The sequence below is a fragment of the Cnephaeus nilssonii genome (assembly GCF_951640355.1).
Source record: "Cnephaeus nilssonii genome assembly, chromosome: 4".
Taxonomy (NCBI): Eukaryota; Metazoa; Chordata; class Mammalia; order Chiroptera; family Vespertilionidae; genus Cnephaeus; species Cnephaeus nilssonii.
In genome coordinates, this window is record NC_137075.1 from 44,957,775 (window position 1) to 44,971,406 (window position 13,632).

The following is a 13,632-nucleotide window of genomic DNA, read 5'->3' on the forward strand; positions in this document are numbered from 1 at the left end:
AGGTCCTGAATGAATTACTGATGACGGAGTCCGTGTGGAGGACTGGGGCGGGTAGAGGATGCCCCTCCAGCCGAGTGACGCAGACCCGACATCCGAGGGGCCTTCGGAGTCTCCTGGTCTCCACGTCTGGCCAGGTGGCGCCGGCTTCCGGGCAAATCTGAGCTGGCCAAGTCCCCCAGAAAACACACACCAACAAAACGCACACAAAACAAACAAACAAACAACCCCGTGAGCCTCCGGAGGCTACTTAGTCTCCTGCAATGTTCACTCACCCCCGCCCTGTAGACGCCGATACTGGAGACAAAAGTTCAGAAAGTTGACAGGCAGGTTCTTTCTACCCGCTGAAAGGTTATGATGACCTTTATTTTATTGCTGGAGACCTGGACTCACGGACATCATTGACAAAATTTTAAGTAGGGGAAGTAGCCTTCCGTCTGCTTGGACATGCTTCTCTTACTTTCACAAGCTGCCTCCACTGAATTCTGGGTCAATTGAAGGCCCTTAGTTTTCTTTATTTGATTTTCTGTAAAATTGAAGATTTAGTCATCGTCCTCATTAATTACCAATTCCCACATATTGACATGTTACCTCCCAGCTGTCTCCTTTTCAAGTTAAAAAACAACAACATTTACCTAAATTGAAACTGGAAGAAATAATTAGCCATCACTTTTGGGGTCCTAGGTTACAGTTTTTGAATATTTCTCAGTTGTTTTAGAGTATTTCTCAAGCCTGATCCATGGACCCACCTGCATAAGAACAACCTGGGGTGCTTGTTAAAATACAGATGTGTGGGTGGTCCTCACCCCAGACCTGCTGAGTTAAAATACTGAGTAGGGATGGAGCTCAACAAGTGCCCCAGGTGATTCTGATGTGCCCTCAATTTGGGAAAATATGATGCACAACAGTACTCCTCAAACTTGATAGAAATGCAGATTCTGATTCAGTGGGTATGGGGTGGGACCCAAGACTTCCCATTTCTAATAAGCTCCCAGGTGTTGCCAAAGTTGCTTGTCCGTGGACCATACTTTGAGCACCATGGCACCGTGGACCATACTTTGAGCACCATACTTTGAGCACCATGGCTGTGGTGAAGAGAGAACAGGACTTGGCACCAAAAGACCTGGGCTTGAATCCTGATTATATAAATGACGTGTGGCTATGTGACCTTAAATGCAATGAGTTATCATTCTGCCTCAGTTTCCTTGTTTGTAAAATGGGAACTCTTTTGGAGCTGTTGTGTGAATTAAATATTTAGAGGAAGTTATATGTAAGCATGGAAGGAAAAAAGAAAGCTAAGAAAAAGTGAAATTAGATATTGGTCTCATGTCAAAATAAAATGAAGATTGAAATGAAAAAATAAAATGAAAACGATAGAACTACTAGAGGAAGGTACAGGTGAAGATTTATAAATTTTTAGAAGGGAAAATTCTAAACAAAACCAAAGACAGAAATTATGAAAGAAAAGGTTGATAGATTTGTCAACAAAAAAGTAAAAGCTTCAGCTCTAACCAGTTGCTCAGTGGTTAGAGCGCCAGCCCTCGGACTGAAGGGTAGCAGGTTTGATTCTGGTCAAGGGAATGTACCACAGTTGCAGGCTAGATCCCTGGCCCCCATTGTGGCGTGAGTGGGAGGCAACCAATCGATGTATCTGTCTGTCTCTCCCGCTCCCTTCCACTCTCACTAAAAATTAATAGAAAATTAAAATTTAATGGAAAAAAATATCCTCGGGTGAGGATTAACAACAACAAAAAAGTAAAAGCTTCAATGTGTTTTAAAACATACATAAAAAACAAACCCATATAAAAATGCTCTAACCATATGATGCAGAAATTGTGTTTCTTGGTACTTACCCAAATGAGTTTAAAAGTGAATACAGGCAATTGCTATGGAAATAAAAGTATGGTGGTCCCTCAAAAAATTAAAAATAGAACCACCATATGATCTAGCAATCCCACCTTTGGGTATATATCCAAAAGACTTGAAAGGAGGGTCTCTAAGAGATATTGTACACCCATGTTCATAGCAGCACTATTCACAATAGTCAAGAGGTGAAAGCAGCCACGTGTCCCTTGATGTATGAATGGATAAACAAAATGTGGCATCATACAATGAAATATTATTCAGCCTCAAAAAGTAAGGAAATCCTGTCACATGCTACAATCTAGACCTTGAGAACATTATGCTAAGTATAATAAGCCAGTCACAAAAAGATATATAGTGTGTGATTCCACTTACATGAGGTACCTAAAGTAATCAAATTCATAGAAACAGAGAGCAAAATGGTAGTTACCAGGGGCTGGGAGGAGTGTGAAATGGGAACTTGTGTTTAATGGGTATAGAGTTTCAGTTTTGCAAAAGTAAAAATTCTGGAGATCTGTTGCACAACAATGTGAATATACTAGTAGTTAACACTACTGCGCTATACTCTTAAAAATGGTTAAGATGGTAAATTTTGTTAGGTATTTTTTATCACAATTTTTTTAAAAAGTGAATGTATAGGATTTTTGTACTTTTGTAAAAAAATTTAAAGTATCCAATGAGAAGATGAGGATAAACCCCCAAATAGTAATGATCTCTGAGTTTTGGAATAAGTGATTTTAGTTTCCTTCTTATGTGCTTCTGCATTTTTCGAATTTTACACAATAATCATATTCTTGTTTTACAATCAGGAAAATTTTTCATTGCCCTTAATCCTAAAAGAAAGGAAGGAACAAAGAAAAAAGAAAGACTTGAAGGAGTCTGGCCCACGGGATACACCATCGTGTCTTGTCTTCCTTCTCTGTCTTCTTACAGCCACGGTGTCGGCTTTCTTGTTCTTGTTCTGCCCTCGTGGAGTGGGAGAGTGGCTGATTCTCCCCAGGGTCGTTATCTTGCACCATTTGCAAGTTGTGATAGTCTTCCGGTTTTCTTTCTTCAGACTAAACAATCCCAATCTCTGTCACTTTTTAAATTTGAATTCAATTGTTTTTCAGGTTAAATCCTATTACAGACCATTCTATAGGGAGTGCTATTGGTGCCTGGAAATTTGTTGTATTGAATAATTCTTTTTAAAAAATATTTTTTTATTGATTTCAGAGAGGAAGGGAGAGGGAGAGAGAGATAAAACATTGATGATGGGAGAAATCATCGATTGGCTGCCTTCTACACATCCTTCACGGAGCCCGAAACCCGGGCATATGCTCTGACTGGGAATGGAACAGTGACATCCTGGTTCATAGGTCGATGCTCAACCACTGAGCCATGCCAGCCAGGCTGTATTGAATAATTCTTAAAATAAGTAACTTGGTAATAAGACACAACTTTCTTTACTATATGAATATTATAATTGTAATCCTGTGGAAGTCGTCGCCCCCCCCCCCCCCTTCACCTTGGTAATTTGCTGGTCACAAGGTTTGCTCTAGATTATGTCTAGCGTCGTACTCTGATCACTTTAAGTTCCAGAATGGTTAAAGGCCTGGGAGACTTGTGATGAGGAGATTAGACAAAGTATTTTGGCCTGGGAAGAGCCCCCTTCACTCTCAGACACATCTCTTCTTTTTTCTGTGGCCACTTACCCAGGTTACTGCTGCTCCTTGGAGATGTAGCCTTTAGGAAATGCAGGTGGAGATGTCTAGTAGGAACTTGCAGCAAGATTGCCAATTGTCTATAAATCGTCCTTCGTCAGTAATAGAACTGATTTTTAGCTGGGCATGTTGCAAAACAGGTAAAAAATTTTCTAGTCTCCCTCCTATTGTGTGATCATGAGACCAAGTTCTGGATGCTTTGTTACCTGAGGTCTATGTGGGAGTTGCAGGAAGTCTCCTTTAAAGAGAAAAAAGTTCAGCCCGGCCGGTGTTGCTCAGTGGTTGAGCATTGACCTATGAACCAGGAGATCACAGTTAGATTCCCGGTCAGGGCACATGCCTGCATTGGGGGCTAGATCCCCAGAAGGGGACATGCAGGAGGCACTTATCAATGATTCTCATCATTGATGCTCCTCTCTCTCTCTCCCCTCCTCTCTGAAATCAATTAAAAAAAAACAAAACACCCCACATATTTTTTTAAAAGTTCAATCTTTCTTCTCCCTTCTTCCTTCTTGTAGCCTGGGATATAACTATACAAGGGATGGTAAATCAGGGAGCTGGAAGGAGCAGGATCCCTGAAGAATCAATGAAGTGCTACACCAGCCCTGGGCTGCCTCCCTGTGGGTTTCTTTTAAACGCATATAAGCCACTTTATGTCAGGTCCCCATTCGAGATTAAAGTAATTCCTAACTAACACTGGAAATGGAGTCTGTGGTGATAAAACCTAAAATGTGACATTCACTTAGTGGAAAAGGAGCAAGGTCAACTTTAAGGATTCATTTATTGCAGTGTGAGATTTAAAACTTGGCCACACATTTTGTCTACATGCCTCCTTTCAAGAGATGGAATCTTTGTGCCCTGCCCTTAAATCCAGGCTGGCTTGTGAACGCTTCTGACAACCGAGGAAGTGGTGCTATGCGACGTCTGAGGCTAGGTCATGCTACTCCCTGCACCTGCCACTGTGTAACTCACTCTTGGAGCCCTGAGCGGCCATTTAAGAAGACCTGCTATGCCAAGACCACCACGCTGGGGAGGCCACAGGAAGGTGCTGTGACAGGCAGTCAATCAAGCTCAGCCTGCTCTTCATCCTCCCTCCCAGCCTTTCCAGCCCACGCACCAGATGTGTGAATGAAGAAGCCATCTCGTCAGCGGATCCTTCAGCCTTATCTGTTCTAGATCCCAGCCCCCTTCCCCTGAGCAGTTTAAGTCATTTGAGCTGAAGCCCCACACATGGAGCAGATAAGAGTTGTCCTTGCTGTGCCCTTTCCAAATTCCTGACCCACAGAGCCATAATCAAATGGTGGGGTTCTTTATGCCTTTATACTTTGGGGGGTGGGGTTTGTTGCTCAGCAATAGATAACTGGAACAGCTGGTAATTCTTATTACCTTGTTAAGATAAAAGTTTAGTTTTCTTTCTCAGAAAAGAAGTCCAGGGCTAGGCAGACCAGGACTGGTTTGGTGTTTCAAAGTCAGCAAAGGCTCAGGCCCCTTTATGCCCCCTGCTGCCCGGAATGTGGACGTAACGGATGGAGCTGCAGCAGCCATAATGAGCCAGAAGGCAAACTCGAGGGTGGCAGCTGAAATGAGCCTGGGTCTTTGATAAGAAATACACTTCTGCCTTGTTTAAGCCACTGTAATTTTAGATCTCTTGTGTTATACAGTATAGCAGAAGTAATGCTAACTGGTATAGAATTTGAACACATGGATCAAGAACTTAGGAAATCAGTTTGGCTAGAGTTAAAGGTTTCAGAGTTTTCAAAATAGAAACGAACTCTGAAAGTTGAAGTCCTGGGTGTGTATGAGATTGCTTCAGGAGAGCATAAAGTGGGAGGAGAGGAGAGCTAAGGAGAGAACCTCAGGGAATACCAGCATTTAAAGGAGAACAGGGAGGTGAGGCCAGGGGAAGGCCTTGAAAGTGGGAAGAAATCTAAGACAGAAGGTACCCAGCAAGCCTGGCTCCTTCCACCCTGGCCGGTTTGCCGCAGTGGATAGAGCATCGGCCCTCAGACTAAAGGGTCCCGGTCAAGGGCACGCACCTCCGTTGCAGGTTCCATCCCTGGACCTGATCAGGGCATGTGCAGGAAGCAACCAATCGATGTGTCTCTCTCTCATCAATGTTTCTCTCTCACTGTTCTCTCCCTCCGCTCTCCCTCCCCCCCCCCCCCACCACCTTGTCTAAATATCAATGGAAAAAATATCCTCAGGTGAGGATTAACAACAAAAACCAATGAGAGAAAAAAACACACAAACAAAAACCTGGCCCCTTCCTTCTAGGGCTGGGTTGGCAGCCCCTATGTATGCTCTTGGGTACACAGCTAATATGGAACTTGCTCTTTGCATTGCATGGCTCTGTTTCCGTGTGGGCCTCCTACTTGGGACCAGAAGGAAGCTCCTTGAAGTGTGGGGTCAATTGTTCCTCCTTTTCATTGTCCCAGTGCCTACAACAGTGACTGGCACAGAATGGGGAGGCAATAAATATTTGCAAGCAGAACGGAATTGAACTGCTGTTGGCAAGGAAGTCATGGGAAGGGAGGGTTTCAGGAAGGAGGGAGTGGTCAGCAGTGCCGAAGGCTGAGATCAAGTAAGATAAGGCCCGTGAACGCCATATAACGCAGTGTATCTGGGAACTGGGAGGACAGTGGGGACCTTGGGGAGAGGTGTTTTCAGGGGGACACAGAAGCAGAACACATCTGCTGTGGGACAGGGTGACTGGGTGCATGGCAGTGTGGTGTGCTGGCCGCTTTCCTGGGAAGGAAAAAGGAGATGGCCGCGGGGGACCCTGGGGGAGAAAGGAATTTTATTTAACTTTTCTATTTAATCATGTTGCAGGCAGACATCAGGGAACCCAGGGAGGGAGCCTGACTCATTTCCCTGCTCTCTAACACCGACAGCATTGTTTTAGGAGCTAAGTCACTATTTATTTAAATTCTCAAATCCGTATAAAAGTCTTTTTATGATTTCTCCCTCAACCCGAAGCTAAGTCCCTGGAAAGTAGAGGCTGTTTACTGGCTGCGACCGCCATGCACTAAGGCATCGCCCAGCTGGTGCTGCTGCCTCCCTTCCTCTCCATCAGCACTTCCTGAAAGCCATCGGCGCTTCCGACAGCGCGGTCAGCAGGCGCTGGTGCTCCACCGGTGGCTGACAGGGCTTCATAGAAAGAGGAGCACCCCAGCACGGGAAGGCAGGGGCCCCTGCAGGAGAAGAGGACGATGCCCAGGAGCGGGGGGGGGGGGGGGGGGGGGACGGAAACGTCCTCCCTACACCTCTGGCTGTGGCCCCGCAGGAATGAGGGCAGGAGTTACGAATGCTTTACAGCATCAGATAATGAAAGCGGATGAGTCAACAGCACTTGCCCACATGGCCATTTTATTCCGTGTTCAAATAATACAATCGTTTTAGAAACCTCACTCTACCTACACTGATGAATCCAAGGCAGGCCTATCTTGACCTTACAACAAACAGGTCTTGCCGGATGGCTCACTCTGGCGATTGAAGGAGCGCCTGTTTGTTGCAGATGGAAGGAAAAGATGTCAAAGTGGAGGCAACTGGCCGCTGTGGTGGAGGGAAAGGGCTGCGTCACAGGTTAGCATTATCTGGGAGGGACCAGGTTTGCAGGTCCAGGAGCCCCGTTTATCCGTGGCACAGGGGAGTCGATGGTTTATGCTTTCCAGGCTGGTGGGAAAGTTTGGCATAAATCCACACCTCCCACACTTCAATATGCACAGGCATCACCTGGGGGTGGGCATCTGGGCATGGAGAGGAGGTGGGAATCTCCTTAAAAATGTAGATTGATTCAGTATGGCTGGGGCAGGGCCTGAGAGTCCGGATTTCCAGCCAGTTCCCCACCACACCTTGAGTAGCAAGGATGTGAACTGGAAGCCAGATTTTCTAAACTTCTGGTACCTGTCACCACTTGTCTCCCAGCAATGAAAGGATTGCTTAGGGAGCACGGTGACTCAGAACGAGGACGCGTCTTCCAGGGTCACAGGGCTCTGTGCAGACCGCATGCCTTTCTGGTCACACCATCACCCGCCTGGGCAGCTCAGGGGCTCAGGTTACACATTGTTTAAGTTCCCAGCCTCGTGGGAGACCTGGACTCTTTGATTTGACTTCTGTGTCCCAGGGCTTTCCCGGCGATTCACCTGGAAACCGTCACCACCGAGGCCTTTTCTTCGTGGCTAACCTAGTCCTTTCTGGGCAGATCCTCCTTCATTTTGTTCTCTCAGGGTGACCCGAAAAGCTAGGATGTGCTGGCCATGGTGCTTTCGTGATAAATAAGAGGAATCCCGTTTATAAATAAATAACCCCGTCTGGGAAACAGCGGGGAGGGTGCAAAGAGAGCCCGGAAGTGCTCCTGGAGCAGGTTGGGCAACGAGCGTTGCTTCTCGGAGTGGGCGGCACTGGGCGGCATCGCCCACCCGAGGCCTGGCTCCATTCACCTGCCTCAGCGCCCCTGAGCCGCACCCCAGCTCTCGTGCCATGAATCTGCATTGCAGACTTGGGCTTCGCCTGGCATTTCATTGGAGCTGCACACTCAGAGAGGGCTGTCCAGTCGGGATCACGGGAGTCACCAGTCCTGGGGCTCGGCGTGGCTCCAGAGGGGCTGCTGGAACCTGTCACCTGTTTGGCTTTGTTGTTGAACAGACCGGGATGTCTCTAGTGACCCTTCTAGATCTTCCAGCATCACCCTCCCTATTAATACCCTGATTAATAAAAATAAAATATAGTTACCTACAAAACTCACAAGAATGCAGTTGCCTTAAATTTTAAAAAGTGCTTTCCAGAGAACCCAGAGTGCTTCTCAGGTCCTCTGTGCATCCCCACGGTCCTCCATGCCAGGAGGCGGGGAGGAGCAAAAGGGTGGGGGGCGGGGGGAGCTCTGAGCTCCAGCCCGGAGTCTGAGGTTTCTGGGGAACCAGCCTCCTCCTCAGACATTGCTTCTATTCTCCACACTCTAGGCATGTGTGGGAGCCTCTGGCTACTGGACCCTGAAAAAATTCCAGTGGGTATAAAACCCCAATACATGCCTTGTTATTTTCCTGTGTTCTCTCTCGCTCTCTTTCTCTCTCCCTCTGTCTCTCTCCACTTTTTCAAATTTTTACTTTTTTGATAGAAGGTCCAGGCCAGCCTGCCTGCAGCCCTTGCCAGGGAGCCCAGCTGGCTGTGCGGGCCGGTCAGCCCTGCTGGGACCCGCGCCTGGGATGGTGGAAGCAGACCTAGGGTCCGCGCGGCAACCTGGGACCGAGGGACGCTGGCTCTTCAGGAGTTTCTTCTTCTCCACTGCCATCCGCAAGGCCTGGAGGAGCTGGTCTTTGTTATTCAGGATGTTGTACTCGCTGAGATTCACCAACTTGTCGAAGGCGGCCTCCGTGTATGTCAGCTCCTTGGTGGCGTAGGGAGTTTTGGGGCCGTACATGTCAACCTGGCCCTTCTCCAGCTCCTCGGGGCTTCGCTCCACACCTGGAGGCAGCAGAAGGACTCGCTATAGACTCTGACTCTGTTAGGTTGCAATGACTTGTGTCCTACCTCTCCCCCAGCCCATCTCTGCATGCACGGGCACACACACACGCACACACGCACACACACCTCCAAGCTCCTGGGCAGGGACACAGCTTGCTCACCTTAGGGTTGCCCTAGCATGAACACAGTGCCACAAGCATAGCGGGACCTCAATAAATGCTGAGTGACTGAGTTTGAGAGTAAAGTTTGACACTGCCAGCGCATGGAGGTAGGTGTCTTTTCTTTCTTGCCAAACCAAGATCGGCTCAGGCTGGAGCTAAGCCGGGCTTCCTGTTAGTGCTAGTAGAAGACGGCATACGTCTGAAGACAGGAGCTCTAGTCCCGGGCCCGTGGGTGGTGGGAACAGAGCTCCCCGGCAGCTTACCTGGGGCCTTGTACTTCTGGAAGGTGTCACTGATGAGTGGGAAGAAAAGCACGATGGGGGCGTCAGGCTCCTGGGCGTTCTCCATCAGGTAGCATTCCTTGAGATTACTATTCCCCTCCTCCTGGATGTCATATTCGGGGAAGGGGATGTTCTGCACGGTGCAGTACTCACAGGTTTGTTTCATCGGCTGGGATATCACAGGAGGACATGTTTGAGTGTTAGGAGGGGATGGAGATAGATAAAAAACACAGAGCTCTTAGATCCAGCCTCCTGATTTCCCCGCTAACAACTCCGGTCTCCAACTGCTTGGCCTATTTGTGCTATTTTTAGGACAAAGCCAGGTCAGAACAAAGGGCCTGAGGCAATAGGTTGGTGTGTGTCTAACTGCAAGCTCCTTCCCCACGTATCATGGACAGAAGCCCTTTCCATGCTGCTTCACCCAAACGCAGACCCGGGTAGACGTGGGTGGCAGCCTGAGGGTGACGAGCTGAGCCACGGACAGCCATGGCTGGCAGGCTCCTGGGGGACAGTATGGGCTTTCGAACCGACAGAGTGAGTGTCACAGGGCTGCCAAGGACTCTGAGAGGGCATCTTTGTGAATGTAATGTAACAGGAAGAGCAGTGGACGTAGAGCACCAGAATTCCCTTAGTGTGTCCCCCTCTTCCATGCTCCCTGGCTATGGGATCCTAAGCAAGCCACTTCCCCTCTCTGTGCCTCGTTTGCTCGGCTACAACATGGGAACAACAGCAGCTGTGCCATCTACTCAAAGAGCTGGTGTAGCCCTAACCGGTTTGGCTCAGTGGATAGAGCGTCGGCCTGCGGACTGAAGGGTCCCAGGTTCGATTACGGTCAAGAGCATGTACCTTGGTTGCGGGCACAGCCCCAGTGGGGGGTGTGCAGGAGGCAGCTGATAGAAGTTTCTCTCTCATCGATGTTTCTAACTCTCTACCCCTCTCCCTTCCTCTCTGTAAAAAATCAATAAAATATATTTAAAAAAATAAAGAGCTGGTGTAAGGATCAAGTGAGAGCTTGTACAGGAAAGGGCGTTGCCACTCATGTACAAACTTAGGTCATTATCACCGTCATAAACGTATTTACACTCCCCCTTTCCTGGCTTTAGGATAGGACTATATTAAAGTAGACCCCAAATCAGCTTCTTTCCCTTAAAAGAAGGCCAGAACATTTAAAAAAGTAAATAAATAAAAACCTCCTCTGGTCCTAGTTCTTTAGTATAATTACATGAGGGTCTTATTCCCTGGGAGAAGGATGTTACAAGCTCTTGAAGGGGTATAAAACTTTAGAACTGACTGGGCTCTACTAAGGTGAGGACTGAGGACATTTTTTTCCATTGACTAAAATAATTTTTAATTAAAAAAAAATGGATTTCAGAGAGAGAGAGGAAGAGCAAGGGGAGATAGAAACATCAATGATAAGAGAGAATCATCGATCAGCTGCTTCCCTCATCCTCCCTCTCTCCCACTGCCACTCCTTATTGGGGATCAGGCCCAAAACCCAGGCATGTGCCCAGACCAGGGAATGGAACAGTGACCTTCTGGTTAATGGGTTGATGCTCAACCACTGAGTCACACCAGCCAGGCTCCATTGACTTTTAGAGAGAGTGGAAGGGAGCAGGGAGGGGGAAAGGAAGAAGGGGAGAGAGAGAGAGAGAGAGAGAGAGAGAGAGAGAGAGAGAGAGATATCAACGTGAGAGAGACTGAGAGAGACACATCGATTGGCTACCTCCCACTTGAGCCCCAACTGGAGCCAGGGATTGAACCTGTAACTGAGGTATATGCCCTTGACCAGGAATCAAACCCAAGACCCTTGGGTCTGTGAGTTGATGCTCTAACCACTGAGCAAACCAACCAGGGCTATTAAAGTTATTTTTTAAAACTTCTTCTTCTTCTTTTTTTTTTTTTTGCAGCTGAAAAATTGCCAAATACGGCAAACACTCAGATGCAAGAATTGGAATTAGCTCAGTGAGTCTTTCCAAAACCCTGGGCGGGGGGGTGGGGGTGGGGGTGGGGTGGGGGGTGGGGGGGGGAAGGGTGGGCACTGCGTGTGAAAGCAGGTGGCTGCCCCCTGAGGTTTGGATGGCTCCCTTCATAGCATGCACTGCAGCTTGAGTTTCTGTGAAGCTAAATCTTGGCTCACGCTCTGGCCTGTCTCCGAAGAGGAGAGCCTTTCATTGCCACACTTGCCTTTGTCTGGGACCCGGCACAATAATTGAGATGGATGATGAGGTCGGCTTTTCTCTCCGGCCTGAGGAGGGGTGGGTAGCTGGAGTTGACAAAGAACGCAGTGTCCAGCAGACACAAGTGGTTCACGGTCTCCGTCAGCTGGTTTGGGAAGCTGTCAAGCACAGTGTCTGAAACCCAAGGCTTCCAGTTACCATCACACCTGCCACCCTGAGCTCAGCAGGTGGGCAGAGGGCCCTGGGAGGGATGGAGGGCCCTGCCCAGAGCTCGTTCACCTCCGCCTGGACTTTCAGCCCTACCAGCCTGGCCAGGGTGCCCAGGTGAGTGGGTGACCCTCTGGGTGGGCTGATGAAGAACAGCATTATTTTGGGGTTTTAGCAAGTCTTTTATGGCATATGCACAGAACACCCACTACAACTCAGCCACAGGGCTTGTGGGGCGGCAGGGGCATAAGACGATCCTATAATTTGGTACAAACTCGGGGCCCTGAGCCAGTGCCCCTTTCTGCCCAGTCAGTGAGGACAAGGATTATGGGGCCAGGCCCAAGCAGCCATGGCCAGATAAGATACTAATGGTGGTGGGACATCTACCTCAGAGCCTTCCTGCGGTGGGGAGGAGGCACTGAGCTGAAGATGCAAGACCAAAGTCTAAGGCCTGGCTCTGCTACTTCCCACTTGGGGGTTCCTGAGCTGGGCCATCCCTGCCCAACTCAAGATGGCCCCATTCACGGGAAAAGGTGCCCGCAGAGCACAGCTACAGAAAGTCAGGGCCCATGTTTTCCCATCTGTGAAATGGGCCAACTCCTGCTTGCTGGGGTTGTTGTACAAGTCAATGCACTAACTACGTATACCACTCTGCCCACTGTTCACCCAGGAATACACTGGGGTGGAGTCTGCCACACGCTCTCATGAACATGCTCTGAGGAGTTTTTGCATCCTCTCTCTCTGGCAGCCTCAACATCCACTTTTCCTTCCTCCAAACAGAAGCAGGCCTCACGTGGCAGGTCGGGGTACCTTTCCACTTGGAGAACTGGCCATTCTGGAGGTAGTCGGTGTGCAGCTGCAGCCCCAACAGGAAGTTGTGGAACTCAGACACAAAGGACCGATAGGTGAGGATGTGGCGGAAAGTGTTGGAGAGCCAGGACCCTGGGATCACTACCGACGTGTCCAGGGCGTTGGCATCACATTTGGGGATTTCGGGAAGGAGCGGCTCATCTTCTGCAGGGGAAAGGGGGGATGGAGAGCAGGTCACAAGAGTTGGGGTCCCCAGGAGGAGTCCTGCATGGTGGCCCAGCACGCAGGGGTGAGCCACTGTAAGTGCTGTTCACACCTTCTTGCCTAACTCTCAATGCCCTGGCATCAGAGCTGGAGCACCCAGGTGAGACAGAATAGGGGTGGGGGAGGAGGGTGACAGGTAAGAAGGGGTTCCAGAGAGGATGGTCTAGGTGAGTAACCCTTAACTGTGCGCATAGATCCCTTTCCCCTTCAGCTCTCCTGAGGGCCACACACTACACAGTGGATCCATTTCCTAGACAGCGTAGAGCTGGCCCCCGGGGGCTTGTGGCTGGGCCTCAGTGCATATGTCTTCACCTACAATTACCCTCCCTTCCAGGCAGGGAAGCCCCTCTAGCCCTAGCTGCCTTCCGATGTTTGTGGACCACAGAGATGGTGTTAAAACATGCGGCAGGTCGACTAGTCCTCAGTTTGTGACCCACTGCCCTCCACCACCCCCTCCTATTATCCAACCAAGAGGGAAAGCCAGTGGGTCACGCACCGATGTCTTGCACTTTCTCCCTTGTCCACCTGTGGAAAAACTCTTCAGAAGATCGGGCAAAATTCCAGGCATCCAGCAAGTTCACGGAGAAGATGCTGCTCCACAAACCTAGGGAGCAGGGCCAGCTGTGAGCAGCTGAGTCCGAGAGCACCCGGCCTCACCCAAACACTGGCTAGTTCTGCCTTGGCCTTGATCCCCACGCCAAGCCAGGCC

General features: G+C 49.0%; 1 protein-coding gene across 1 annotated transcript in view; it reads right to left on the minus strand.

Moving 5' to 3' along the window:
- Positions 1–8,661: 8,661 nt before the first annotated feature.
- The window catches only part of PLA2G4E (phospholipase A2 group IVE), a gene marked incomplete at both ends in the record, with an annotated part of 36,522 nt that continues 31,551 nt past the window's right edge, over positions 8,662–13,632 (minus strand). The window contains 5 exons of the mRNA XM_079768478.1: positions 8,662–9,023; positions 9,448–9,634; positions 11,650–11,816; positions 12,660–12,863; positions 13,420–13,527. Coding sequence (XP_079624604.1) covers positions 8,662–9,023; positions 9,448–9,634; positions 11,650–11,816; positions 12,660–12,863; positions 13,420–13,527 — 1,028 coding nt within the window. The remainder of the gene's footprint in view (positions 9,024–9,447; positions 9,635–11,649; positions 11,817–12,659; positions 12,864–13,419; positions 13,528–13,632) is intronic.